Source organism: Sminthopsis crassicaudata, chromosome 4, assembly GCF_048593235.1.
Source record: "Sminthopsis crassicaudata isolate SCR6 chromosome 4, ASM4859323v1, whole genome shotgun sequence".
Classification (NCBI taxonomy): Eukaryota; Metazoa; Chordata; class Mammalia; order Dasyuromorphia; family Dasyuridae; genus Sminthopsis; species Sminthopsis crassicaudata.
The window spans coordinates 99,863,175-99,891,080 of NC_133620.1; the positions used below are offsets into that span (position 1 = coordinate 99,863,175).

Genomic DNA, 27,906 nt, shown 5'->3' on the forward strand with positions numbered 1-27,906 from the left:
GTTTTAAACAATCAGGGGCATATATACTGTGCTATTTTCTTGGTACAATTCCATAAGTTATCCTAGAATACTGAGTAAAGTAGAGCAAGCCTCTGATAAGCTCCTAGATAAGTATTCCTTAAAATGCAGCTCTGATCTAATACTCCTTAACTCATAAGTTGTGAGTGGCTCCTATTAAATAAATCCAAATTCTTTAATCTATTACTCAAGGTCAATTTAAGTCCCAGCCATCCTTGCCTCAGTTTCTAGAAGAAGAGGAGTCTACAAATGTCATTGATTGAACTGTCTTGTTTTGCAGAGCAGCTGAGCCCTGTGGTAGTAAAGTGACATTCCATCTAAGAGTAGAGAATCAGGATTTGAATTTGGGTCTTTTGACTCCAGATTCAGTGCTCTTTCCACCCAAAAGCTATAATTATCTTTCTTCTATCCCTCCACATGTATTCCTGTTCCTTTCCCTTTGGTCATGTTGTATGAAATATCCACGGACCCCATTTCCTACTGTCAGAACTTTACAACCTACAAGACCCATCTCAAATGGTCACCCCTTTGCAACCTTCTCTGATCTTCCCAAACAGAAGGCAAAGGATAGGATTCGGAACTATCTGGGACTTTAGGGGTGGTCTTTTGGCTTTGTTATTTCTCTGCACTCGGCAGTTATTGATTCCCCCCATTTATGGCCCTCCTCACTTGCTGTTTTGTCAAAGTCCTTGAGAGTGGCTTAGCTGTTGTATTTTCTCTTTGTATCCCCTTCAGTGTCTCATACACTCAAGAAATGTTTGTTGAATGGATGAAGGCATAAACTTGGGAGGGGTTTAGGTGTTTAAAATGTTGCCTAGAGCAGGGCTTTTTATATTTTATCCGCTCAGGACCCCTGAGAAACTTTTACATGACCCCAGGTATATAGGTATATGAAACAGGTATACAAATCAAACATTTGCTCATAATAAATAATAAGTCCATGACCCCTACTTTAAGAAGGTTTGGCCCAGAGCCCATATGTTTATATGAGGGTATGTAGAGTGTGTGTCTCAATCAGAATCCTGAGAAGACTAGTAGGTAGAATTAGTTGGCTGATCGGATGCTGGAAGGGAGAGCTGCCAAAGCCAAGCTGGAGACGAGAGCTCAAACCCTCTATCTATCCAAATGTACTGGTCGCTGATGTGCCTCGTCAAGCAGAGTTTCTGCTGTTCTATACTCATCCAGGACTTTTCTCCTTGCCGCCTTTTCCACAGTGGAGTACCCGCTGCAGCTGCTGCACAGCCCCCCTACCCCTGCTGTGAAGAGGCCTGGGGCTGTCTCTACCCATCACCCTCTCCAGGTACTATGAGCTCCCAATCTGGGCTGGGGAAGGGACAAGTTGGAAGAGAAATTCATTCTGCCCACTTCACACACTCCTTGCCTCCTGGACCCAGAGAGGGAAGCTGGCCTGGACCCCAGGCATTTTCTGGTGTCCCCTGGGAAGGAACTGGAGATGGAGACTTCTACTCATTTTCTGCTCCCACAAGGCCTTGATTGGGGAGGTGGGAGTGTGAAAAGGGAATAACAAAAATGCAGGATTCAATCAGTTATAGCTACTTATTTATGTTTGAATCTCTTAAACTTATTATACTCATCTTAAAGCTAAGCCACTGGGCAGAAACGCTTTAGTCTGTGTCACTCAATGCCCATCTCACTATCTTTCTATCTGTGTATTTGAATCCATCCTTTGATCCCTATGTGTATCTACCTAAACAGGTTTGTTTCCATTTGTCTCTGGGTCATTCACCCCTTTCCTCTCTTTTTCTGTCTTGATTTCCTCTAGGAGTCTTCACAGCCTCTGAATTTGACAGCCAAGCCCAAAGGTCCGGAGCTGCCCAACACTTCCAGCTCCCCCAACCTGAAAATAAGCACCTGTGGTCCTCTCCCCACCAATCATGGGGCTCCCACTCGGGATCTCCAGGCCAGCCCACCTAGCCTACCCCTAGGTAAGCCTCACATCCTTATCTCTCCCTTTACCCCACTTGTCCCCTTCTCATTGGAGGCTAACAGAAAGTACACTGGTCTGGCAGGAAGGAGGCTTGAAGTCTGGCTCCAACTCTGCTAATTGTTATGAGAATCAAACAATAATAAAAAGGTACAATGTGATTGGAAGCCTTATAAGCACTGTATATATGTTAGCTATTATTGGATGATTATTAGCTATTATTACCCAATAAAAATAAATCATGACCTATTATTAGATATTTTAAAATATTTAATGGTTAATGATAGTAATTGTGTAATCTTAACCAAGTCATTTCTTTTTTTTTTTTTTTCCCTGAGGCTGGGGTTAAGTGACTTGCCCAGGGTCACACAGTTAGTGTTAAGTGTCTGAGACCAGATTTGAACTTGGGTCCTCCTGAATTCAGGGCTGGTGCTCTATCCACTGCTCCACCTAGCTGCCCCCAAGTCATTTCTTTTTTGGGGGGGTTTCAAATTCTTTCACCTGCAAAATTGACTGGATATTCACTGAGTCTCTAAGTTATCAAGCCCTCCATCTCCACTGGGTGCCATTTCCCCATGTTGGGAGAAGACCAGATGCCCCTGTGTCCTAGTAGGGGAGAATTTACAAGGCCAGGGAGAAGAGTCTGTGATAAAGGCTGAAAAAGGAGGCTTACTCCTCTAAGGGGATCCTATGTTTGATGCTCTCTCCTTCTCTCTTCTCCCTCTGAAGGCTTTCTGGGTGAGGGTGATGCTATCACCAAAGCAATCCAGGATGCCCGGCAGCTGCTGCATGGCCACAGTGGCCCCATGGAAAGCTCTCCTAATGCATCTTTCAGGAAGGTAAGGATTTTGGCCCCCAGGGCACACAGAATAATAGGAATCAGTTGGGCACAGGTACTTTATTTGGATTTGAGGATTAAAGAATAATTTGAAGGAAAAAAAAGTGACATAGTGTATAAAAAGCTGGCCTCCAAGTCAGAAGGCTTGGATTCTTGTCCTACCTCTTACATGGATTGAAGACCTTGGAATCTCAATTGCTTTGGGCAATCTCAATATTTTGCAGAGATTTTTTTTGACTAAGGTAGTTTCCTGGTCTGCAAGTTCCTTACACCAATAGATCTAGTCCCTATCCCTGGGAAGAAATGAAGAGAAGGTAAAAGTTCTGGCAGGGAAGGGAATAGGACCTTTAGTAGTCAGGAGGTAAGAAGGGTGCTGTTGCAGCCATGGGCATTTCTCCCACCACATCCTGTCTGCAACCCTAGGACCTCATCAACCTGGAGTCATCCCCAGCCAAGGATCGGTTGGAGGAGAGCTGTGGGCACCAGCTGGATGAGACCATTCTGAGCTGTGACATGGATGGTATGGTCCCCCAGGTTTCCAGGGGATCGGGAAGTTCTCATCCCCAGTCATTTCCTAGTGGAATCCCCAAATGAGACCTGGGATGGAAAGGTAGCAGAGGGTGGGTTTGGGATTGGTGCCATCTGTATCTCTGCTGTCTCTGCTGTTGTCTCTGTCCATCTGCTGGCAATTTCTTTATTTCTCTCCTTCTCTGTCACCTTAGTGTTCCCCCCTCTCTCTCTGATGTCTGTCAATCTTAACATCTCTGTGTGTGTCTTCCCCATCTCCGTCATTTTTGGTTCACTGTGTCTCTTCTTTTTCATTCTCTTTCATTTATTGCCATATCTGGGGCTCTTAGTCCCCATTGATCTTAGCCATGGACAGATACCTGGCCAGGGAAGATGAGGATGGGGAGCCTGTCTCCTCCAAGTTACTTAGTTAAAAGGAAGAGGCAAGGAGCCCCTTTAGAAATACAGGCTTTGGAAGTTGGAAGGAACATCGGGCATTGGTGGCCCTTCCTTAATGGGAATATTCCCTTTATAATATTCCTGACTGGTCATCATCCTCTGATCTCCATTCAAAGTCCTCCAGTAACAGAGAAACCATTTCTTCCTCAAGCGTCCAACCCCCCCCCATCTCCCTTTATCCCCTCTCTATCCTACCCTACAAAAGTAGATCAACTCTTGTTTCTACCCTACACCCCCTCCTAGGTTCCCGACACTTCCCCGAGTCCCGGAACAACAATCACATTAAGAGGCCCATGAATGCCTTCATGGTGTGGGCCAAGGATGAACGACGAAAGATTCTGCAGGCCTGTCCTGACATGCATAATTCCAGTATCAGCAAAATTCTTGGTGAGCAAACCAGTGGCAAGGGGATGAGAGTGTCTGCTGGGGGGGGGGCATGGGCTTCTGTGTTTCCTGTCTGGTTACTCTTTCTAGTGGTTGGCTTTTTTGCTGGGGGCACCAGATTCGGGGGTCCCACTCAGACATATCTCTCTTTGGTAGAGACTGTTGATTCTGGTGAGATCTAGCAGAATGTATGAGATACTCCTTTGGCTGAGATGTGCAAACGAGGCAGCTTGATGGCACGATGGACAGAGAGCCTACACTTGGACTCAGGAAGTTCTATGTTCAAACCCAGTCTCAGACCTCACTCAACAGTGGGACTCTGGGCAAAATCATTCAAACTCTCTCAAGCCCCAGTCTCCTCCCTTGTAAAATGAGATTAGTAATGGCACCTACTTAAACCTTAATGACCAGTGGCATTCATGGATAGGTGCCCTGAATATCCCACAAAACTGTGATACTGTTGTGTACGTCAAGGGCGATGGAACCTGCCCTTGCCCAGATCACTCTTTGTTTGTATGTGTTCATTTGCATGTGTAAAACTTATTGATGAGGTTTCAGTCTGTTTCTAACGGGTGGACACGGACCCTTCCAGTAGGCGGCTCTATTCAGGTGCCCACAGAGAATCCTTTATGACTGTGGAAGTCCATCATTGGACAATTATGCTGTTGTTATTCAGTCATTTCAGTCATGTCTGACTCCATTTGGAGTTTTCTCGGCAGAGATACTGGAGTGGCTCGCCATTTCCTTCTCCAGCCCATTTTACAGATGAGGAAACTGAGGGAAATAAGGTGAAGTGACTTGCCCAGAGTCACACAGTTAGAAAGTCTGAGGTTGGATTTGCACTCAGGAATTATCCAGGCTCCGTGCCCCATGCATGATGGTGCGCCCCATTGGATTCCACCCACCCGGGGTTGGGGGAATAGGGGAATGGGGTAGGAGGGTGGAGCTCAGGGTTGGACCGAGCTGCTGGGACTGATACCAGGATTGGGTTGCCAGGCTCCCGTTGGAAGTCCATGACAAACCAGGAGAAGCAGCCATACTATGAGGAACAGGCACGACTGAGTCGCCAGCACCTGGAGAAGTATCCCGATTACAAATATAAGCCTCGACCCAAGCGCACATGCATCGTGGAGGGCAAGCGACTTCGAGTGGGGGAGTACAAAGCTCTGATGAGGAACCGGCGCCAGGACGCGAGGCAGAATTACGTGATCCCGTGAGCCTCCTGCACTCCCCTCCCCCCCAGTTCTTTTCCCTCTCTGGCCAGCTGGGTGATCCGGGAAAGAGGGGAATAGAGTGGTCAGTTTTACCATGTATGAGCAGGTGTAAAAGGGGCAGGATGATTGGGGAATTCTACACTGGCTCATAGACTTCAGGCTAGAAGGATCATCCATTGTCAGGCTCCTAGCTAAAAGAAACCTTTGAGATCATCTAGTCCACTCTCCTAATTTTGTATTTGGGTAAACTGAGGCCCAGAGAGAGGAAGTAACTTGCCCAGAATCATACATGTTATAGATTGAAGAATGATGGTTCTAGATCCAGGTCTTCTTACTCTAGAGCCAGAAAATTAGGTTTTGGTTTCTGCATTTGTAAAATGAAAGGGTTAGACTAGGAGATCTTTAAAGTCCCTTTCCATTACATCTGACATATACTGGCAGATGTTTAACAACTGGCTCCCTCTTTCTGCCCTGAAAAAAAATTATGCATTTTAAAATTTAATCTGTTAATATTTCCTCCATTATCAAGTATGTATTGTGCAATCAACAAAGCAATAAATCAAGCCTTGATTAACCAAATTTGCTTATTTCTGAGATGTAAATACACTGAAAATTTTGCCATTGGCTCTCAAGAACTGAGAACTATTTTAAAATGACTCCACTAGACTCTTGCTCATCTCTGCCTGCACACGCTGTGCATGGGTCACTGTAACCTGACTGTGTCATTTGCCTTTCTATCGTACAAGTACTCGGCAGCAGACACACAGGGACTGGCTGTGCACTGCTCCATCCTCCAGAGCAGAATCAAATAAAAAAATACTGATTTACCAAACAATATTACTTTGGGGTGACGGTGGTCCTTAGAGAGTCTTCTTTTGACATAGGATTTCTCACTATGCTTCCTTTAAATAGAAGTGCTTTTGGCACAGCTAAAAGCTGATTTGATTTTTAAAATGGATTCACACACAATTCCCGGAGAAGATAAATATGTTGTAAAAGTAAAGTACCCACATAAATGTATGACTGCATAGAAGCAAGCACGTGAGTGCCCCTGTAGCCAGCCCTCCTCCTGCTGTTCTTATATGACTGCTCTTCGGTTCAGCAATTCAAAAGCTCAGGCAGTAGTGAGCCTGGGAATTTTGAGTCTTACATACTAATCCAGGATATAACAGAAAAACGCTGCTTTTGAAGTCAGAGGAGATGACTTCAATCTTGCTTTTAATGCTTTACTATCTGTGTGACTTTGGTCAAGTGATTTAAGATCCTTGAGAACTGTTTCCTCACTGAAACCGAAGGATTAGATTTCTGATCCGATGGAGAGTATATGTAGTTGGGGGTGGGAGTGGAGGGAGAAGGGACCACATGCACGTTCATGTCTCTGTCCTTGTCCTAAGTCCCATTTCCCCACCTCAGTGAGAATTGGAGGGATAATGCTTTTGATTCTCCCAGCCCGAAAGGATTTGGGAGAAATGGTAGGAGTGGGATTGGGGGTATGGAGATCAGCATAGATCTGTGAGCTTTTGGGGAACAGTACTAACACCCTTCATTTTTCCTCTCGCTCCCCAGCCCACCAGGCAATCAGATGCAGATGAGCTCCCCGGATGTCCTGTATCCCAGGGCACCTGGAATGCCGCTGGCACAGCCCCTTCTGGAGCACTATGTGCCCCGAAGCCTGGACCCCAGCATGCCTATTATTGTCAACACCCGAAGCCTTAAGGAGGAAAACGAGGGAGCTGAGGACGGGCACTCCGTAGCCGATGGGGAGATGTTCCGGTACAGCGAGGAAGACGACTCTGAAGTTGAGGAGAAAAGCGATGGAGAGTTGGTGGTGCTTACAGACTGAGCTGGGCTTGGGGGTCATGCCCTCTTGCTCCCCCCATGCATATCTTTTAAAGGGGGAGGGAGAAGGCTAATAAGGGCTTGTCCCCTGACCCTCTTGGGCACCTCCAGCTGAGCTGGACTGTGTAGGTACCTGGACCGGGATGTGTCCGGGAGATGGGCACAGTGTGCATATGTACATACATCTATGCAGGGGAAATAGGAGCAGGAAGGTTGAATCCTTTCTTGGGGGGCTTCAGAGCCAATAGAGTTGGTGTGGACTTTAAGAAAACAGGGGATACCTAAGTTCCTGGAAAAGGGGAGCTTCATGGTCTGGCCCAGCTTCCTGTCATCAACCAAGTCAGACCCTCAGGGGTCCCCTGATATTCACACCTAGGAGGTTACTGTATGATCCTCTCCTCCCTCCCACTCTGGGTCCTGGTTGCTGCAGCCCTCCTCCCACAATCTCTTTTCTCATCTCCCTTGATCTGCTGGGAAGGTGGTATCTATTTTGTGTGCCCATTTTCTCCATCTGCTCCCCATCCTCCACTCCGCTCATAACCCCATGTCTGGGGTAGCACACCTCCTCATTCATTCTACATCAGCTTCCTGCAGGGCTTGCCCTACCTCCATGGGGCTTTTCCCAGGGTCTCTGTCTGCTTGGCGTAAATGAGCCCAAGGCCGTGTGAGAGTCTCTCATCCACCTGCCTTTCCCCTTGGCCTCCTCACTCTCTCATTTCTTCCCCCTGGGCTGTCTCTGTCTTGGGGTGTCCAGCCAGCGTGTGTACCTGTGTGTTTGTGTTAGCGTAGGGTGTGTGTGTGTGCTCATGTGGTTCATGTGTCCCCATTCTGGGGGATTCCTGTGTCTCAGGATTCCTGAGGGGAGGCTGCTCTCTGCGCCTCCTCCGCCTTTGCTAACTCTGGATATCTGTCAGTGAGTACCATTAGACTCCTCGCCTTTTTGTAGCTCCCTATGGGTCTCAGGTTCCTTTTCTTTGTGTGTGTGTTGCTGTCTCTGTCCTGGGTCTGTTTTCTTATTGATCTGCTTCTCCCTGGCAGGATGCCCCGACCCTTCTGGAGCCACCCTTTGTGTCTGGACATCTCCCTGTGTCTGTGGGTCTCAGTGTTCGGAGCTGTCAGCCACCCTCACCTCCTCCCTCTCCCGTTTGCTGACTGCCAGTCCATTCCCACGGAGCCATTTTTAGCTCCTGAGACGCATGAGAACGCAGCCTTTCCAAGGGGCTACCCAGCCCCCTAGCCCTAGGCTGCCCAACTTAGGCCCTGGTTCCCAGCAGGGGGGAGGGGGAGAGGGAGGGAAATGGGGCCTTCTCCAACACGCTGGAAGCTGGGGAAACTGACCAAGGCCAGACGGGCAGGTGCTCAGAGAGACTGACCACCTGCGTCATCTGGCCCTGGCTCTCTCTGCCTGGTAGACAAGGTCAGTTTGGACAAGGTCGGAATGATGGGCATCAAAGATTGCCCAAGGTAGCCGAGGCTGCTTCTAGAACTGGCCGGCCCTGCTGGCTGGGAAAGGGAAGGGTATGTTTGTGTGTGAGTCACTTTGTTTATCTGGGGGGGAGATGAGGAGCCTCAGTTGCCCTTTCCCTCCCCTTCTTTCTCTTGGCTACAGTCCTTCCCTATTCCTTTCTCCACCCTCACCCTCCACCCCCTTGCCATTGACCCCACCCCTTGGCTGGGGAACTTGACTTTGCCCATGATCAGTCTCTCATTTTATTTATTTATTTCCACCCCCAAAAAAGTCACATCCCATTGGAGAAGAACACTGAGGGGGCAGGGAGAGAGCTCTGGGGTCAGGAGGAGGGGATTCAATCCAGCTGGGACAGATGTAGAAACCAAACCTACCCTTTGTCCCACCTACCCCCCATTCCCTATCTCAGCCCCTTTCCTAAACCCCCACCTCTCTCCAGGGTTATTCCTTTTTTATGACTGTAAACATAGATAGGGCTTTATTTTGTTAATAAGATGATGATGAGTAACTTAACCTGTATATTTCTCCTGACCTGTTTATAATCTGGGGATTTTTTTTTCCGGTTGGCACAATAAAAAGAGAACATTTTGGATCCTTGCCCTGGCATAGAGATGGAATGGGAAAAATGAGGGTCATCCTTGGGGAAAATCTAATCCAGGAACCAGCGGTGACCTGGTGACGGCTAACCAGAATCTTAAGATTAATAGTGATCAGGGGAAGAGTTCCTATGAAGAAAGGCAAATATTCCCCTACTGAACCACTACTACAGTCAGAGTTCACTCTAGAGGACTCCTAGACCAGGAACAAGTTGTATATAAATAGAAAGAGCTGAAATTCAGGACACCTGGATTCTATTCCCTGCTTTGCTACTCCGAAGCACTAGCTCCGTGACCATAATCCAGTCAGTTCTCTGGGTCTCAGTTTCCTCAGCTGTAAAATAGTTTAATTTATCTATGAAATCCTTCTCAAGCTCAAAGTTGACTTCACGAGTTCTGAAATCTCTCCCTGCTCTTAACGTTTTTATGTTCTGATGTGGACCTGAGGGAGATTATACCTACTGAGTCTCGAGATGAGAGTTAATGCTCATGGGGTAGGAGTGGAAATCTTGTGGTTAAAGTGACAACATCTGGGTTGATTTTATAGCTGATTGAACAACTGCAAAGCATGATTTAAGGGATCAATGTCAACCTGGAGTGATGTCTCCAGTGGTGTGCCATAGTGCTCTATCCTCCAGTCTGCTAATTCAAGATTGATATCATTGTCTTGGATTAAAATAGAGCATTTTTATCAAATTTTCAAATGGCCCGAGTTCAGAAGGATCTCAAATATACGCTATGTTTGAATCTTTTTTTTTTTTTTAAAGATATTGCTAGCCTAGAAGGATATGTTGAATCAAGATGAAATTTAACTGGAATTATTTATATTTCTATAGCATCTTTTTACAAACACTTTCTTCGCATTAATACAGTGCTAGGTGGCTAATATAATCACAGTGAGCCATTTTACAGATGAGTCAACAAGGCTCAAGAAAATGACTTCCCCATAGTCACATGAGCAGATTTGAACTGAGGGTCTCTCTTGAGACCCGAGAGTCCAAGGAGGAATGGACAGGATTAAGAATCAGCAAGACCTGGTTTCAAATCTTACCTCACACTTCCTAGCTGTGTGACGCTCAGCAAATTGCTCAGTCTCTGAGTTTTAGCTTCTTCACCTATCAGTGAGTTTTTGGTTCTGTATCTTTGAACCTATGTCTCCAGGGCCTCTATTACATGCTCAGGGCACTCGGGTTAAAAAATAGAAGAGGGGCAGCTGCGTGGTGCAGTGGGTAGAGCACCAGCCCCAAAGTCTGAGTTCAAATCTGGTCTCAGATATTTTCTATCTATGTGACCCTGGACAAGTCACTTAACCCCAATTGCCTCAGCTAAACAAAATATATACATGTGTGTGTGTGTGTGTGTGTGTGCATATATATATATATATGTATATATATATATATAATATAGAATATATATGACATATGTTCTCTCTATATGATATATATCACCCTCTATTTTATATATGTGTGTGTATATATAGGGTGAGATATAATTGGTATCCCGTTATAAAAAAGACCTAGGGAATTGATAGCAAGCTGAATAGGAGCCAATCGCACGATCCAGCAGCCAGGAAAAATGAATGTGATCTTGGCTTCCTCAAGAAAGAACGAAGCCAGAACTGGGAAGTAATCAGCCCGTACTCTTCACAGCTGGAATTTTGTATTCTGTTGCGAGCGCCATATTTGAAGGGAGACATTGATGAATCAGCACATCCAGGGCTAGCTGGAAGCATCTAGCAACCATATTATAATGAGAACTATTTGGAAGAACTAAAAATGTTTAGCTTGGGAAAGAAAAGACATGGGGGAGCATGAGCTGTTTGTTGTCGAGCCATCTCAGTCATGTCCCACTTTCTGTGACTCCATTGGGTGTTTTCTTAGCATAAAACACTGGAGTGGTTTGCCATTTTCTTCTTTCATCTCATTTTACAGATGAGGAAACTGAGGAAAACGAGTAAGTGACTTGCCCAGAGTCACACAGCTAGGAAGTGTCTGAGACTGGATTTGAACTTGGGTTTTCTGACCCAGAGCTGGCGGTCCGCTGTACCGCCTGGCTCTCCTTCCTCAGAGGAAGCATTGTGCAGAGAACGAGACCAGAGAAGTGGAAGTTACCGGGAGACAGTTTCGGTCCGGTTTAAGGAACGGTTTCCTAACAGCTGTCCCAACAGTGGTAGTCACTTTAGGTAGTGAGCTCTCCATCCCTGAAAGTGTTCCAATATAAAGAGCAGGAGCCTCCTCTGGGTGGGAGCCGAGACTGGACTGGATGACTATAAATTCCTCTCTAGGTTCTAAAATTACATCCCTGAGAAGTCGGCCCCTCCGTTAAGAAGTTGGTGGGGTGCGGTTGGGGAAAGTGAGAAACCTGGCCTGTCTCAGCCCCACCACCCACTGGGAGATGGTGGGCAGCAGCCTCCGAGGCAGTTTCTGCAAAATGACAGGGGTTGGTTTGGACGCTCTCCACAGTCTTGACCACCTTCGCACACTGCGGCTGCCTGGGGAGGCGAGGGGACGGCCCGAGTCCTTCGAGCCTGGTTTTGTAAGTTAGCTCCTGACTCCCTGCTGGAGGTGCCCCGGCCCTGGCTGCTGGAGTCTGCCTCCTTAACAAGGGAAATAGAGAAGAGACAGCTGTGGTTTCTGCCCTCTGGTGCCCTGATGAGAAACTGCCGCTGGCATCTCCCTGTTGGCTCTCAGATCTCTCCCCCAGAGCCGCTTCTCGTTCCCTCAGGGTCCTGCTTCAACCTTCACACGGACCTGTGTTTTGCTTGTTCCTTTTGAGGGGCCTGGAGCCCTTGGGGTGATTTATGTGCCTCACCTTTCCAAAGCTACTTGGGCACCATTATTTCTCTCTGTGCACCCTCATTCTGCTTTAAAGATGTGGGAATGGATTCCCAGATAAGGAGAAGCTGTTCCCTAAAGGGGCTGGGAACTGCAGTCTCATTAGTCAAGACTTACCTGAACTGAGTCCTTTTGTGGCCTCTCCTTGTTAAGGAGGGAGCTACCCGAGGCCTGCTGGGAAATGATTCATCTTGACCCCCTCCCCCCATGGCCTTAGGTAAAAATGTACAAATGGGGCCATGCTATTTGGACAGAATCCTATTAAAATGCAAGGAACTTTTAGCTCAGTCCCAGGATTGCCCTCATGGAAACAATGACCCTAAGTGCTTCAGTTCAATTACTACTGGGTTGAGCCCTTTACCATGTCCACCCCCCATTCCCTCACCCCTATTGGCTCCCGGAATGGGGGGAGGTGGGAGATGGAAGTCTCCTGGAATTCAGTCATGGATCCCAGCCAGAGAGAGGAGCAATGGCTAACTCATTTCTTTCTATATTTCCACGATAACTACAGCCTGGACCTGGGCAGCTAAAATCCAGCTAGGTGGTGCACTGGGTAGAGCTCAGGAAAATCTAAGTGGTCCAAAGAAGTCAACTAATTGCTGACTCCTCTGTTTCTTCACCTGAAAAATGGGGATAAAGCATCTAACTCTCCTGAGGTAGTTGTGATACTTTCAAAGTGTTTTTGCACATTCCTGGATGTAGGAGGGGGGAGGGGGATAGGAGGAGATGGGGGAGAGAAAAAATTAAAGTGTGAGGACCCTAAGACTTGGGTGGATATTGTCCGGCCCATCTCGGGCCCTGCCTGATTCCTGGGTTGATTCTGAGATATTTCCCCTTCTCTCAAAGGAGAGGGGTGGTATCCATATGTGGCTGTTGAAGGGTGATCCAGCGAAAGCTGCCACCCCACATCCTTGTCTTAACTTGGAAATGTATGTCGGCCCCTTGGGATTGGGGAGAGAAGCTGCCGGAGGGAGGCAGGTAGGAGGAGGCTGGACCAGGTGGCCCCTGGTAGGAACGTGGCCCTAGACCCTGGAGAAAAGGGGTCCGGCCACTAACGGGCCCCAGGCAGCCCCTGACTGCCCACTTCTGGGGAGGCACAGATAGGCTAAGGAAGGCATCGGAAGAGTTTCTGGCACCCCCTCGGCGCGCATCCCAGTCCCCCGCGGACCCTCCAAGCTTGTGTTTGACCTCGGTGCTGGGGCTCATCCAGGAAAGGCCGCCTTTGGGACCTGGAGTCCTGCTGCTCCCCAATCGCTGTGACCTTTAAGAAGGCCCCAGCTGCTGGGTGACGTCACCAGCAGTTACCATGGTGCTCTTGGTATTTTTACTCGAAGAAGCCAAACAATCAGAGTCCACCAGACAGGTGGCTGCTGCTGCCTGGGGGAGGGGCGAGAGCGGGCACCTTCCTGGTGGCCTGGAAGCAGCTAGTCTTGGCTGGGCGGGCAGGGTGAGAACCCAGCAGGAAGGAGCCACTGGAGAGAACTCTTCTCCCTCCCCCTGCTTTAGCTTGCAAGTTATTGCTCTTTTATCCTCCTGGCCTCTGGGAGGAGGAGCTGAATATCTAGAAAAAGGGATGGCCAGACTCCAGGGCCAGCAGGGCCATCCAGAGGTCATCTGTCCGTCTCCCCGTCACCAGGCAGAGTATCTAGGAGAACCGAACCACTTCCAAGAAAGGAGACGGAACCCCCCACCACGTTCCCCGGTTACCCATCTCTGACTGCGTCGCCGCTCTGCCAGGCTGGGCCACCAGATGTTCCACCTCAATTTCTGCTTCTGCAGGGGAAGTTCCTTCCCTTCCTGGTGGAAGGGCCAATAGCATTTCAGAAAAGACTGAAAAGCTCAAGGTAGTTAAGGGCTTCAAGATCCTGCCCTGTGAGCATCATTAAAAAAAAAAAAGGCAAAGACTGTGACCCAAAAAAACTGGGGAAATGATCGTCTTCACTTGAGGGGCTGTCCTGTCAAGGAGGGAACAATGGTGCTTGACCTCGGAAGACAGAACTCCCACTTTAATCAGTGCAAGTTGTGGGAGGCAGTTTTATTCCATGTAAGGAAAAAGTTTCCAAACTCTCAAGTTTGGAATACACTCCGGTAGCCAAGACTACAAATGGCTGCCTCAGATAGCAGCGGGTTTCCCATTATAAGAAGTGCTCAAGGAAAACGTTGAGTGACCACTTGCCAGGAATACCTTAGAGGAGATTATTCCTCATATATCACTTAGACTGATGATTCCGAACTCTTTTTGTTGTTCAGCGCCCATTACTAGTTTTGGCCATGAGGGATGGGCACGCTATATGCAATTCCTGAACGTCTGCAGAAAATGCCTGCGTGCTCTCGTGCCCCTCAGGAACCCCTGGACGGACTGATCTCCAAGTCCTTCTAGCTCTGAGATTCGTAATCGTGCACCTGGGTCTCAGAATCAAGTCTGGCTTCCCGCGTCCCCATTAAAATTGTAGCCACAGCCAGCCAGCTCTGCCAACCCAAGCACTCCCTTCTATAGCTCGGCACTGTAGAGTGGGGTAACCTACCCTGCCGGTCATGGAGACTGCTCCGATGTGGCCTTGGCCTGAAACTGCTTCAGCTGGCCCGGCTCAGTGAAAGAATATTCTGGTGATAAGAGTAAGTCACGACTTGCTAGCACCCACCATTCCCTACACTTTCAGGTGTCCCCCCAGCATCCAAAGGGGAGTTGAGTTGGCAGCCCAACAATTCAAGAGCCATGATGGTCCTTCTCTGACCCATCTAATAATGCCAACAGAATGACCCCTCAGACCAAGAGTGAACAGCACCAGAAACCAGAAGCGGCCATTTTAATGGAGAACAAAACCACAATAATTTTGAATCTCAAAGTTTGTTTTATGTGCCAGAGCTGAGAAGGGTCCCCCCACCCTACCCCAGGAGCCCTGGGGTCAGAAAGGAGACTGGGGAAAGATTTAATTGTTGTCTAAGGGAGAGTGGTGGTTGGTGAAGGAATTCAGGAGGTCAGGACATCCCCTACCTACGTTCAGGTCAGGTCCTAACCAGGGGCCCATTCCCTGGTTCTCCCGGGGCCTCTGCTTCTTGGTGTATGTCCCCTCTTCCCTGCTGCCCAGGACTGACCTTCTGAGAGGGTCCTCTAATTCAGGTCCAGTGTATGCAAGAGAAACACAAGGTTAAGTAGGCATCTTGGGTGGGTGGGTGGGGGCTGTGGGTGGGATCTAGGTCGGTGAGACTCACTGGCCTAGGCTTTGGCTAACAGCACCCCATGAGTCCCCCAGGCAATCACGATGACAGTTTGGGGGAGAGATACCCAGTCACTGGGCCTTCGACAGGCAACAGGAGCTGGCCAAGGGGTAGAGGACGCAGCCCCTGGACCCGAGTGGGGAATAGTGGAACTGGGTTGGAGGAGGGGTAAGATTAGGAACCAGAAATGGGCTGGAGAAAGTAAGAGTGGAAGCAGTGCCAGGGAAATCAGATAAGGCTGCTGATGGGGGCACTTCCCACCTAGGATCCCCTCATCCGAGATAAGTACACCCACGTGTGTGGGGTGCTGGGATGTGGCTAGCTGTGGAGAAGGGAATTCATCACTTTCTGCTTAGGAAAAGTAGGGAAGTTGGGGGGGGGGTTAGTTAGAGAATCTACAGGCATTGGAAGTGGAAAGGAGCCCTTTCTACACTCTACCCAAGCTGAGCAGGATCCGATACTTAAATAAGGCACCCCTGATGGCAAAGAGGGATGAGAGTAGGGTGGTTTTTGGAGGAATCCTGGGGTTCCCATTGGTTATCTTGGTCCCTGTTCTAGAAGGTTGGTCGTCCCTGGTATTCTACAGGCACTCCCCTCCCCCCACCAGTCTGGGAAGGGGAAGGAGAAGGGTACCCTGAGCTGGTCCCCTCAGCCTCAGAGGCTGAAGCCAGACAGGGGGTGGGGGGGGCGAGGTCTACGGCGGCTTTAATCTGGGGCCGGTGGCACAGGGCATGGGCTTCTCCACTGCCCCACCGGAGAGACCCCACCTGCATCCCTCTCTCGCTCTGGCCCTTTAGGCACAGGCCCCAGAGCCAAGCAGGAGCCCTGAGGAGAGCAGGTCTGGCTGGGTAGACAGGGCGGGAGGCCGGTCACTTTGGCATCTCCAAGGCCGACACCTGAGGCTTCACCTTGAAGTATTGGTTGAATCTGATCACCGCATATCTGCCAGGAGACAGGGAGTAGGGGGCAGTATCAGGGAGGAAGTCACGGGGCCCCCACAATCTCGGGCCCTCGTGAGCATTCCCCCGTGTCAGAGGTCGGAGTTCACAGTTTTACACTCCACAACTCCAATCTATGGCTTAGCACGGCAAGGTGGGGAAAGCCTAGGAGAGTGTCGGGCACCTCGGTACAGTCTGAGAGAGCTCTGGACTCGGGATCAGTGAGGAGGGTGCACATTCCCAGTGCTGACATCTGCTATTTATGTAACGCATCTATTAAATGCCTACTGTGTGCCAGGCACCTAGCATCTATTAAATGCCTACTGTGTGTCAGGCACTTTCCTAGGTCCTGATGACATAAATCAGTCCTTGGGGACACAAATACTTGAGCAAACATTTCACGTGGTCCTCGGTGTCCTTATCTGTAAAATGGTAACAATAAGGCAAGCACTCCCTGGGGTCTGTGAAGAAAGAATTGTATAAACCCTGGAATACAGGATCCCCAGGTTCAAGGAGGTTTCTCCAAGGGCAGTAAAAACCAGTCTCCCAATCCTTCCCTTGTTAGTGCCCTCCAGGGAAGGCCCTGAAAACCCTAGAGTTAGGGGGGGTCAGAGGACCTGAGTTCTAATTCTGTCTCTCATACAGCTTCTTGGTGAGATCCTAGCAAGTCAGTGGTCCTGAGATCCTTATCTACAAAAATGAGAGAGACCATTCCTTCCACTTATGCAAGTGATGGGACTGGGATCAATATTTGAAAATGGCGCCCCCTTGTGTGCTCTGTCCAAAGGATGCACACTCAGGTTGACTTATTTCTGAGAACATACATCTAATCTATAGGATGTCCAGAACCCATTATTAAGTAATGGGAGAGCGGGACACGTAGAGCTGCGATGCTCTGTGCCGTTTTTCTTTTGTGTCTGATTCTTCAGGACCTCACTTGGACTTTTTTGGCAAAGATAAGAGAGTGCTTCTCCAGCTCATTTTACAGATGAGGAAACTGAGGCAGAGGGGATGGAGTGACCTGCCCAGGGTCACACAGCTGGTAATTGTCTGAGGCAAACGAACTCGGGAGGGCGAGTCTTCCTGACTCCAGCTCTGGCACACCACCCACTGTGCCTAGCTGGTAAATTCAGAGAACTCATACACATGTGTGTACATATACATCTGTATATATAAATTATATATGTAATATATAAAATACATGCGAATATATGTATGCATATGGGTATCTATATAGTGTACATTTTATACATTAAATGTTTATATTTGCATATTAAATATACATACATTATATGTGAATGTTTATAGATAGGTATATGTAGATATACCTAGATGTGTATATACCTATATATTTTATATATTAAATGTTTATATTTGCATATTAAATATACACACATTATATGTGTTTGTAGATAGGTATATGTAGATATACCTAGATGTGTATATACCTATATATTTTATATATAAATGTTTATGTTTACATATAAAATACACATACACTATATATATGTAGGTATATGTATATATGGTATATGTATATGTAGGTATGTATATACATATATATATACATATATACCTACATCGTATATACTTATATATGTGTATAATGTATATTTTATATGTACGTACACATAAAATATACATACTATATGTATATGTATAGATATATGTACACACACATGTAGAAAAATTCTATTAAAAAAAAAAAGAGTTCCAGCTCTCCCCACAACCTCCCTAGAGTACTGTTGCCTATCCTGCCGAGCCACGCTCTGGGTTCCGGCAGCATTTCTCCTTTTTCCTCTTCCTCCCCCCCATACATACATCAGCAGCCAGGATGGACGGGGTTCAGAGGCTGGAAACTAGCCTTTGAACCTTAATTGGAAGCACTCTTCATCACGGGGGAGAAGATGAAGGCTGATAAGAGCACTGGAATGTGCTTAAGTAGATTCTGAGATAGATCTGGGAGTGACAGATCTGGAAAGGACCTTTAGAGATCATCTGGCAAATTCTTTATTTTCCAAATTGGGGAACTGAGACAGCATGAGACAGAAGAAAGAGAACTCGGGTTCAATTTTTTTCTTGCACTCTGCTTACCATATAGGTGACCTTAGGTTGGCTTTCTCATCTATAAAGTGAGGGATTGGATAAACATCCTCTATTCTCTCTTTTTAGCTTTAAATCTAGGAGTAGGTGAGGGGACTTAGCTTGCTGGTAAATGGCAGTTCTGGATTCTGTTACCCTCCCTTCTAATCCAAATCAAGAGCTCATTCTCCTTGCAAGGAAGCGCTATCATACGATGGGGAAAGCACAGGGATTTTAGGAAGGCTGGGCTAAACTCTGGGAATGAATTAGAGGACCATGAATGGCTTCTGTAAGAAACAACAAGGAAATGTACTGGATCTGAAGTCAACCTCCTAGGCTTTGAATCTTGGCTCTATTTTCTGGGTTTTTTGTTTTGTTTTGTTTTGTTTTCTGAGGTTGGGGTTCAGTGACTTGCCCAGGGTTACACAGCTAAGAAGTGTTAAGTGTCTGAGGCCAGATTTGAACTCGGGTCCTCCTGACTTCAGGGCTGGTGCTCTATCCACTGCACCACCTGGCTGCCCCTGGCTCTATTTTCTGACTGTGATCTTGGATAAGTCACTTTCTCAGAGCCTCAATTTCCCCGGGATCTTTAATAATCAGTTAAGCTCTCTAAAGTGCTGCCGTGATAGGATTGTGTTCACTAGTTTGGGAGCTAGCCAGGGAACTCCCTGCTAGGGCTCAGAGGGTTCTTAGGAAGAATCCTGGGACTGGAAAGGAGGGGGAGCAGGGGATTTTCAAAGAGAGCAGTATTGTTCCGACTTAACTGGCTCACTCTCCTAAGGTCTTCCCGAGCTCTACGGGGCAACCTTATTTTACAAATGGGGAAGCAGAGGCCAAAGATTTGGATGGGGAAAATCAGTACCGAGTCCCTGGGTTCACCCCCTCCTGGGTCAGGGAACTTCTCCCTCCACACCCTCCATTCTCATCTTTGTTACTGCCCACCTCTTTTTGTCCTCTGCCCACTCACCTGAGGAAGTCAAAATCAATGGTAGAGAACTGGTTCTGGATGAGAGCCCAGAATGCCCAAAAGAAATGAGAGGCCTGGGAAAGAAGCAGAGAGGGTCAGAGTGGTTCCCTCCTTCCCTCCCCAACACTCACCCTTTAGAACTGAAGATAAATACCAAAAGCTGACTCCTAGAAGCAAAGAGTTTGGGCTCTGAGGTCTTTCCAACATCAGCCCAGTAAATCCTCCTGACAACAGGTAGCGCCCCAAGACCTGGGTTCATACACTAACTTTGCTATTTATTTGATGAGTCATTTTACTTTGCACGATCTGAGTTCTCATTTACAAAATGAGGGGGTAAAATTTCAGAGGCCCTTTCCAGTTCTAAATCCTGTGATCCCTTGGGGATGACTATCTTCCTCAGATCACAGGGTACATATAGAGCAGATGCCTCCTGAGAGCACCGGCTACAGCTGTCAGACTCCTGCCCCCCTTGCAACTGGAATGGCTCACACCCTCCTGTCTTGATTCCTAGCAACTTCTGTCCATGGATCCTAATAACTTTGTCCTCTGTGGATCACATGATGTCAATGGCCTTTCTAAAAACAGTAGTTAAGGAACATTGTTGAGGAATTCCCTTTCCCAAGAAACCAGACAAACCGATTTCTTGGAGATGAGATGGGGCAGTGCCATTCAAAAGCAGAGGCTGACTTTGCAGCCTGAGGCAGCCACTGATTTTCCATTTGGTGAAGAGCTTAGACAAAGTTTATGGAGTTCCGGGTCTACCCAATTTGTTTAGTCATGTTTCTTCTCACCCTTCCCTCCATGTCCCCCCATGTGGGGGAACAGAACTTCCTACTTTCTCTCCAGGCTGCAGACTCTCACCAGAGCAAACTTGTTAACTTGTACATAGAGCTTCTCCACTTCTCTGGGCGTCACAGCTGTTCCACCCCAGCCTTCCTTGCAGAGCTGCTTGTGGGCCTGCAGATAGTAATTCAGCCATCGAAGTTGAGTCTCCCGGCTGGGGTAGAGACTATAGTCCACCTCATTCACACCTATGAGACAGAGGGCTTGGCTTAATGGAGGATGCTTAGTCGGCCCACGTTCTCAGATTGTTCTTAGCAGGATCCTGTCCCAGTGCCTTTGGAAACATAACCTCAATTAAGAGCTTTGCCCATAACTCTTTAGACCTTGGGAGAGATGGTCTTGAGACTTTTCATCATGATCTGGTCCTTTGCATCAACCCCTTTCCTCCTCTAGCCCACAAAAACAATGTCATCTCCAACTCAGGTTTTTAAGTCTCCATCCTCACCCATTCCCATCTCTACTCTGTACTTCCCTTTCCCTCAAAGATTAAGAGTAATAAAAGACTCAAGACTTGACCAACCTATATCTAAAATATTAGCATTTTTCCAAAGTCCTCAGTCCTACACCCCTGCACTTAACCCATCCCTTGATCAGTCAATGAGAATAATAGGACACAGCTCTAGAGTGAAAGGAGACCTCAGAGGTTTGAGTCCAAATCTTTTGATCTGTATAAGCTTTGGTCCATGACATGATACCACATCCTCCTTATTCATCACTTGGGGGTGGCTCTGGGTTCTTAAGGCAATGCCAATGGACTGAAAGTTAGGGTAGATTTTATATAAAGTTAGAAAAGATTTGAGAAAATCTCAAAAGAGAACTATCTTAGTTAAGTTGGGAAATGCTCCTAATCAGAACCTTGGCCACTAAAGTGACAAAATTTGCAGCCTTTGGGCAGCTCATGTAATCATCTAAAAAGGCATGTGTTTTGCGGGGGGAGGGTATACTGACTCACTGGCTCTTCAATTATTGACCACTTAGAATTATAAGAGCTGAAATCAAGTGCTGTCTTGATTTTACCTTTCTAGCTGGGTGGTTTAGGGGCAAATCATTTTTTAGTTTCTAAGTTTCACCTTCCTCATCTGCAAAATGGGACAATTATACTTCACATGATTTCCCTCACAAGATTGTGAGGACTACATATGGCAGCAATATTCCTAAGAGTATTTTGTGACCATAAAAGCACTATGTTACCACATTTACAATCATTACTGGGAGTTTGTGTAGTAGAGTGTATGGGAAGCAGAGCAGCTTGTCCAAAGCAGCAGGACGAAATGAAGATGTTGAGGTTGAAAGCAGCTTTGGATTTTGGATTAGCATCTGTTGTGATAACTAACCATGTCTATTTCCCTTTCCTTCCTTCCCCTGACTACTTCCTCCAATAGTTCTTATTGTAGATACTGGATCCTGAGAACTATGGAAAATAGAGTCAAAGATTTTCTGGCTCCATAGAGAGACAGTTCAGAGTAGTGGGAAGAGCATCTAACTTGGGAGAATGGTACTCTGCATTATCAGACACAGATTCAAATCCTAGCTTCCCCCAACTCCTTCCCTGTAAAATCTTAGGTGCACTACTCTCTGGGATTTGGACCCTCACCTGTAAATTGAGACCTTTAACATTTGAGTTCTACATCTAGATTCCTAAGATGCAGGAGATCCAGCATTATTGGATCAGAGGGATTGGAGGTCCCTCTCTTTTAGACCTATTGTCTGATACACCCAAGGTACTGGGACCAATAGTCAGTCCAAAAAACATTTATTAAGCACCTACTGTGTGCCAGGCACTAGATTAAATGCTGGGGACACAAAGAAAGATAAAAGAGAACCCCCTGTTCTCAATTTAATAGATGAGGGCAACATATAAAAAGAGCCTGAAAAGCTGGGGTGGGGGTGAGTGGGAGAAGGTAAGGAAGGAGAAGGGTTTGGAGATGATCTTTAAGGTTCTTTTCAGCTTGAAGAACCCAATTTTAGAAAATGCGTGCCCAGAATCATAATTTCTCCGATATCTCCAGAATATTAGAGGATGCTGGAACTAAGGAAGTGAAAGAATGACTTGCCCAAAGCCATATCATTTAACTGATGACAGAAATGACACCAGTGGACTCAGGTCTTCTGTTTCCCAAACCAGAGCTTCCAGTAACTGAGAAGCTAGGATGTTCTGCCCAGGGCTCAGTCCTCTCTCCTGCATTTCTGCTTTTCCCACCACAATTCCCCTCACCCTCCATGCCAAAAGTGGGATTAGGACACAATTCAAACCACTTGCCCCTTTGGGAAAATTCCAAGTGAACTTTGCTCATAAAGCCAGTGAGAAAAGGAATTCAAATACTTTAGGAATTATCCTCCCCTCTCTGACCCCAGGCAAGACTTTCTACATGGCAGCTGAGTACTTGGCAAGACATGGTGCCAGGCTGGTGCCAGGCTGAACATTAAGTCTCTCAGAGGTTCCTTCCTCTACCTGATCAGCTGGTATCCATCCATCAGCCTAGGGAAAAGCTGGGGAGGTTCCATAGTTCCTGTACTGGCTCCATTTTTTGGTGAGTTCTCTCTGAGGTGATTATTGTTGCACATAGCTGACTAGTCTCTTCCCTATCTCCTGAACCAACCAACACACACACACACACACACACACACACACACTCCTTTTTTTTTTTCGTGTGTGTGTGTGTGTGTGTGTGTGTGTGTGTGTGTGTGTGTGTGTTGCTCTCGGCACCTGGATTCAGAAAGAAAACAGAGCTGAGCTAGTGGGCAGTCCCAATAGCTTATAAAAATCCAGTTGGGCAAGCTTTTATACACTTTGCCTTCTCTCTTTTTTTTTCTATTCATATCATTCCCCTGGAGTATCCTAGAATTCAGAATGGTAGAACCATAAAGTACTTTAGATATCATCTCATCTTGCTTCCTCAACAAGCTGTGAAAATCAGATACTCTCATGCCATGGTTCTGTTAGTCTTCTAAATGTAGAGTTGAAAAGGACCCCAGAGGTCATCTAGTTTGACCCTGTACTTTGCAGATGAGGAGTAATTTGTCAAAAGTGGCACAAATACTAAGCACTGAGGTGGAACATAAAACCCAGGTCATTTTCCCTCAGAGCCAGAGCTTTTCCCACCACTCCATTCTGCCTCCCTAGTAGGTATCAGTCAATTGGACCAAGAGACAGACACTAACTTCTTTGTGAGAATATTTGATCAAGACTGGAAAGGTAGCATCGGGGGCAAGAGCCACAAAAGTGTTCCTTCCCTCTCTTCTACTATTCCCTCTCTATCACAGGCAAGGAGAGCCATAGAGATCTGGAAAGGGTTCAGAATGAAGGTTCTAGGTTTCATGTATCCCAAGATAGGAAAGGGGCCCTAAATTTTGGAATAATTTCAAGACCCTGTCATAGAATCATAGGACCATTTTCTAGAGTTGAAAAGAAATCCAAATCCTCTCATTTTCCAGATAAGGAAACAGCACAGGGAAGTGAAGGGACTTGCCCAGGTAGTAGAAGATATGGGATTTGAACCCCAGTCCTCTGATTCTTTGCACTGTTACATGCTACATCCTTATATTCTCATCTCACTGTCCTTTACTCCTGGCAACAACAACTCCAATTTGGCAAAAAACTAAAAAAAACTTACTATTTGTTTCTTCCACACATGTTGCCTTTTCTTGCCTTTGCTATCTCTCTGACCTAGACAAAACCTCACCCTCTTCCATAATTTTAAATCACTTTCCTTAAATTCTCCAGTTTTGACTCTAGACTCTTTTCCTTCAATTGAATTCAACAGATTTTTCAAAAAACACATAATGGGTACTAGAAATATATAGTAGAAAAAGTACCAATCCCTGGCTTTGGGAAACATATTTTCCATTGGAGGGCAACGATATGGATACAGATAAGTAAATACAAGATCATTTGGGGAGGGGGAAGCACAAATAATTGAGAGAATCAAGTAAAGCTATAATTAGGAAGTAATCTCTGAGTTAAACCTTGAAGAAAACAAAGGATTTTAAGGGATAATATAAAGGAAGGGAATATATTCTGGGCATGGAAGACTCCCTGGGCAAAGGCAAAAAAACCTGGATATGATATATTCACTTTGAGGAACAACTAGAGGGTCAATTCAGCTGGAATGTAGAAAGGAGCTAATCTGTATTGTCTGTAAAGGTAACGAGCCATTTGTGAAGAGATTTGGTAGTATGTCTTTTTATTTAAGAGGTAAGGGGGAGCGTCTGAAAATTTTTGAGCAGGTAAGCCCTAAGATCAAATCTTGCCTTGAGAATATTAATTTGGAAGCTCTATCATGGATGTATTAGAAGAAGAATGAGGAAGAAGAATGATCAGTTAAGATTTTCTTATAACTGTCTTCATGAAATATGATGAGAGTATTAATTAGAATCATAGAGTTGTGAGTGAAAAAAAAGGGACAATTATTAAAGAAGACATGATAAAACTTGGCAACTGACTAGATTGGGGGATGAGAGTGAGAAAGTAGCCTCAAGGATGATTCTAAAGTTATCATCCTGGGGGAGCAGAGGGATTGATGTGTGGTGCCTTCAACTTCCACCGGAAAGTATGGAGTAGGGGAGATAAAGGACGAAAAGATAACAAGATCCATTTTAGATATACTAAATGTGAGATAATTATGGGACATCCAGATAAAGATTCTGTCCAGAAGGCAATTGGTGGTGTAGACCTGAAGTTTAAGAAAGAGATTAGGACCAAATACATTAAGCTAAGTGTAATCTGTACTGCAATGATTATAGATTTCATGGTACTGCTGAGAACACTAAGACAGAAAATCTGTTACTTGCTGTTCATCCTTTGTTTTCAAGGACCAATAGCATACAATGGCATGGGTAATGTCTAGACTTGCTCATGAATTGGATTTAAGTGAGGTAGAGCTACACAAAGTTGTCAGCCTTACTCTTTCTTCAAGAGTCAAAAAAGGCAGGACAAAAGACAAAATGACCCGCCATGACCTGGGATACAATGGATGACCTTGGCATTTTTGATATTTGACCAACTCTAAAGTGATCCACAATGCCTGTTTCACCCTCCTTCAGGACCATTGGAATGAATCTTTTCCTTAGCTGCCCACTCTACTCAAATAAGTTTTCATGTACTTGGGGTAGACATCCTCCTCTAAACTCACCAATGGATTACCTCGGTTAGCCCATCTTTTGAGAAAGTTTTACATGCTGTAACTTTGAAAAGTCACAGGTTAGAATTGAGTGAAGATGGACACCAAAAGTGGATAAGCAGTCCTGAAAAGGATTCAGCAAGCCCCCACATCAGAGGGGCTAGTCCTCCCGGAAAACCCCATACACAGAAAACCTAAATCTTTAAAGAAAAGGAACTTCAGAATCGAACTACACTTGGGAATTCAAAGTTGATAATGATTCAGCAAAAGATATTGAGAATAATTCAGAAAGGTAGGGGGGAACCAGGAAGGAAGAATGTCCAAGACAGAAGGAGGAGAAGATAGTCAATAGTATCAAGAGGTCAGGAAGCAGAAGGGCTATAATTGAGACTTTTTTTTTTTTTTTTTTTTTTTTAATGAGGGAGAGAAAGGAATAGGGAAAGGAAAAGGAGAAAAGGCAGAAATGAAAGGAAAGAGTAAAAGAAAGGAAGAGAAGGAAGGAAGGAGGAAAGAAACCTTAATTAACTGCCTCTTGTGTGCCAGGCATTGTACTAAGAACTTTATAAATATAAAATCAAATGATCCTCATTTGATGGGTGGGTACTTTAATCTCCATTTTTTTTTTTAGCTAAAGAAACGGAGGTAGACAAAGGATAAATGACACTCAAATATCTGAGGCAAAATCTGAACTTGGGTCTTCCTGAGTCTAGGCCCAGCATTTCATTCACTGGACCATCTAAGCTTCCTGGGGTGAGAAGAAGGGGAGGAAATGGAGGCAACCAATAGAGATGATTCTAAGAGTTTTTTAAATAAAAAGGGGGAGAGATGCACTGTAAGCTAGAGAGGATAAGTATCAGGACCATGGCATGATTCCAAAAAATAGTGCCAGAAGTCCTAAAGCTTAGAGTGAATGGAAGATTATAAAAAAGAAAGTTAAAAAAAAAAAAACTATTTTGAGGAAAAGAGAATGAAAGGAAAAAGATGCTTGGAGCTGATGAGTCAATAAGAGTCAACAAGGCAAAAAAAGGATGAGCTTTAGGCCAAGGGGGGGTAAAAAAAAAAAAACCATAGTTAACAGTTGATATTGAGATAAGTAATTCTAGCTGTCCTGCCCAAGTGAACTCTATCCTCAGGTACTAAAAACGGTAGTGGGTGTGGTGGCTGAGTCAGTAATAAAAAATGGTGGAAAACAAAAAAGGAGTAGGCCAACTTCTGGCTAATGACATGGCTTTGATTTCCAGAGACTTTGTAGAAAGGATCATTAAAAGAAATGGTAACTGAATGTCTAGAAAAGGAAGCAGTGATTATACAGTGCTGGCAAGGATTCTGAGAGAACAGGTCATATCAAGCTGATCTAGTACTTAGCATAATGACCAGTACATAGTAGGCACTTAATATTGTTGATTGATCTCCTTTTCTTTTCTTTTTTCTCACAGGGCTAATAAACTGTTGGATTAGGGAATGTTGAAGCTAGAATTTACTTAAATTTTAGAAGAGCATCTGATAAAGTATCTCATATTATTCTTATGGAAAAGATGACCCAAGTTCAAATCCAGCCTCAGACACTTACTAGCTATGTGATGCTGGGCAAGTCACTTAACTCCATTTACCTCATCTATAAAATGAGCAGGAAAAGGTAATGACAAACCACTTAAGGATCTTTGCCAACAAAACTTAAAATTGGGTCACAAAGATTTAGACATGACTGAAAATGACTGAACAAGTCAGCTTAGCAGGCAACTCATAATAGTGTGAGCCAGGAATTTGTGCTTGATCCTGCACTATTTTAATTTAACTTGGTAAATGACACAGATGATATACTCCTTTGTAAATGACAAAAAGCCAGAAGGGATAGTTAATACTGGATGATAGTCAGATTCAAAAGATCTGAATAGGATAGATTATAGAATCTCACAAAATGGGAATCAATAGGAATACAGGTAAAAACTTATATTGGGGTTCAAAAATCAACTTCCTAAGGATAGAGAAGGAATAGTTTTTGTTTTTGTTTTTTAATATATGGGGATCTGGTGGATTTCAAGTTCAATGAGTCTATAGTATAATATGGAAGGTGGGGGCAACTAATGTTATCTTGGGCGATATTAGAAGAAGCATAGCTTTCAGGAATTGGGAAGTAATAGTCCTCCTGTATCTTCCTTTTTCTTTTTTTTTCCCCCTTTTTCTGAGGCTGGGGTTAAGTGACTTGCCCAGGGTCACACAGCTAGGAAGTGTTAAGTGTCTGAGACCAGATTTGAACTCGGGTCCCCCTGAATTCAGGGCTGGTGCTCTATCCACTGTGCCACCTGGCTGCCCCCCTCCTGTATCTTCCATATGTTAGATCACATCTGACTTATTATAAGGGGAAGTTGGTGGCACCAGTGGGTAGAGCTCTAGGTCTGGAATCAGAAAGTCCTGGATTCAAATGCAACCTTAAACACTTAAAAGCTGTGTGTTAACCTAAACAAGTCACTAAACCTCTAGCTCAGTTGTCTCAACTGTAAAGTAGAGAGAATAATAGAGCCTTTCTCACAAGTTGTCATAAAGATCAAATGAGACATTTGTCAAAAAAGAATGCTAGCACTGTACCTGGCACATAGTAGGCACTATGTAAATTTTATTCCTTTTTTCTACCCTT

The 27,906-nt window shown here is 45.6% G+C and overlaps 2 protein-coding genes across 3 annotated transcripts in view; one reads left to right on the top strand and one right to left on the bottom strand.

Annotated features, from left to right (window-relative positions):
• Positions 1–9,269, top strand: part of SOX13 (SRY-box transcription factor 13) — a 73,499-nt gene extending 64,230 nt beyond the window's left edge. For both annotated transcript variants that reach the window (XM_074308896.1, XM_074308897.1), the window contains exons 8-14: positions 1,233–1,318; positions 1,802–1,964; positions 2,693–2,802; positions 3,225–3,321; positions 4,011–4,154; positions 5,148–5,364; positions 6,932–9,269. In XM_074308896.1, the coding sequence (XP_074164997.1) occupies positions 1,233–1,318; positions 1,802–1,964; positions 2,693–2,802; positions 3,225–3,321; positions 4,011–4,154; positions 5,148–5,364; positions 6,932–7,208 (1,094 nt within the window). In that variant the 3' untranslated portion in view covers positions 7,209–9,269. The remainder of the gene's footprint in view (positions 1–1,232; positions 1,319–1,801; positions 1,965–2,692; positions 2,803–3,224; positions 3,322–4,010; positions 4,155–5,147; positions 5,365–6,931) is intronic.
• A 5,665-nt stretch (positions 9,270–14,934) lies between these two features.
• Positions 14,935–27,906, bottom strand: part of ETNK2 (ethanolamine kinase 2) — a 29,126-nt gene continuing 16,154 nt past the window's right edge. The window contains exons 6-8 of the mRNA XM_074308900.1: positions 20,170–20,339; positions 19,309–19,382; positions 14,935–16,263 (exon numbers count right to left, since the gene is read on the bottom strand). Of these exons, the coding sequence (XP_074165001.1) occupies positions 16,191–16,263; positions 19,309–19,382; positions 20,170–20,339 (317 nt within the window). The 3' untranslated portion in view covers positions 14,935–16,190. The remainder of the gene's footprint in view (positions 16,264–19,308; positions 19,383–20,169; positions 20,340–27,906) is intronic.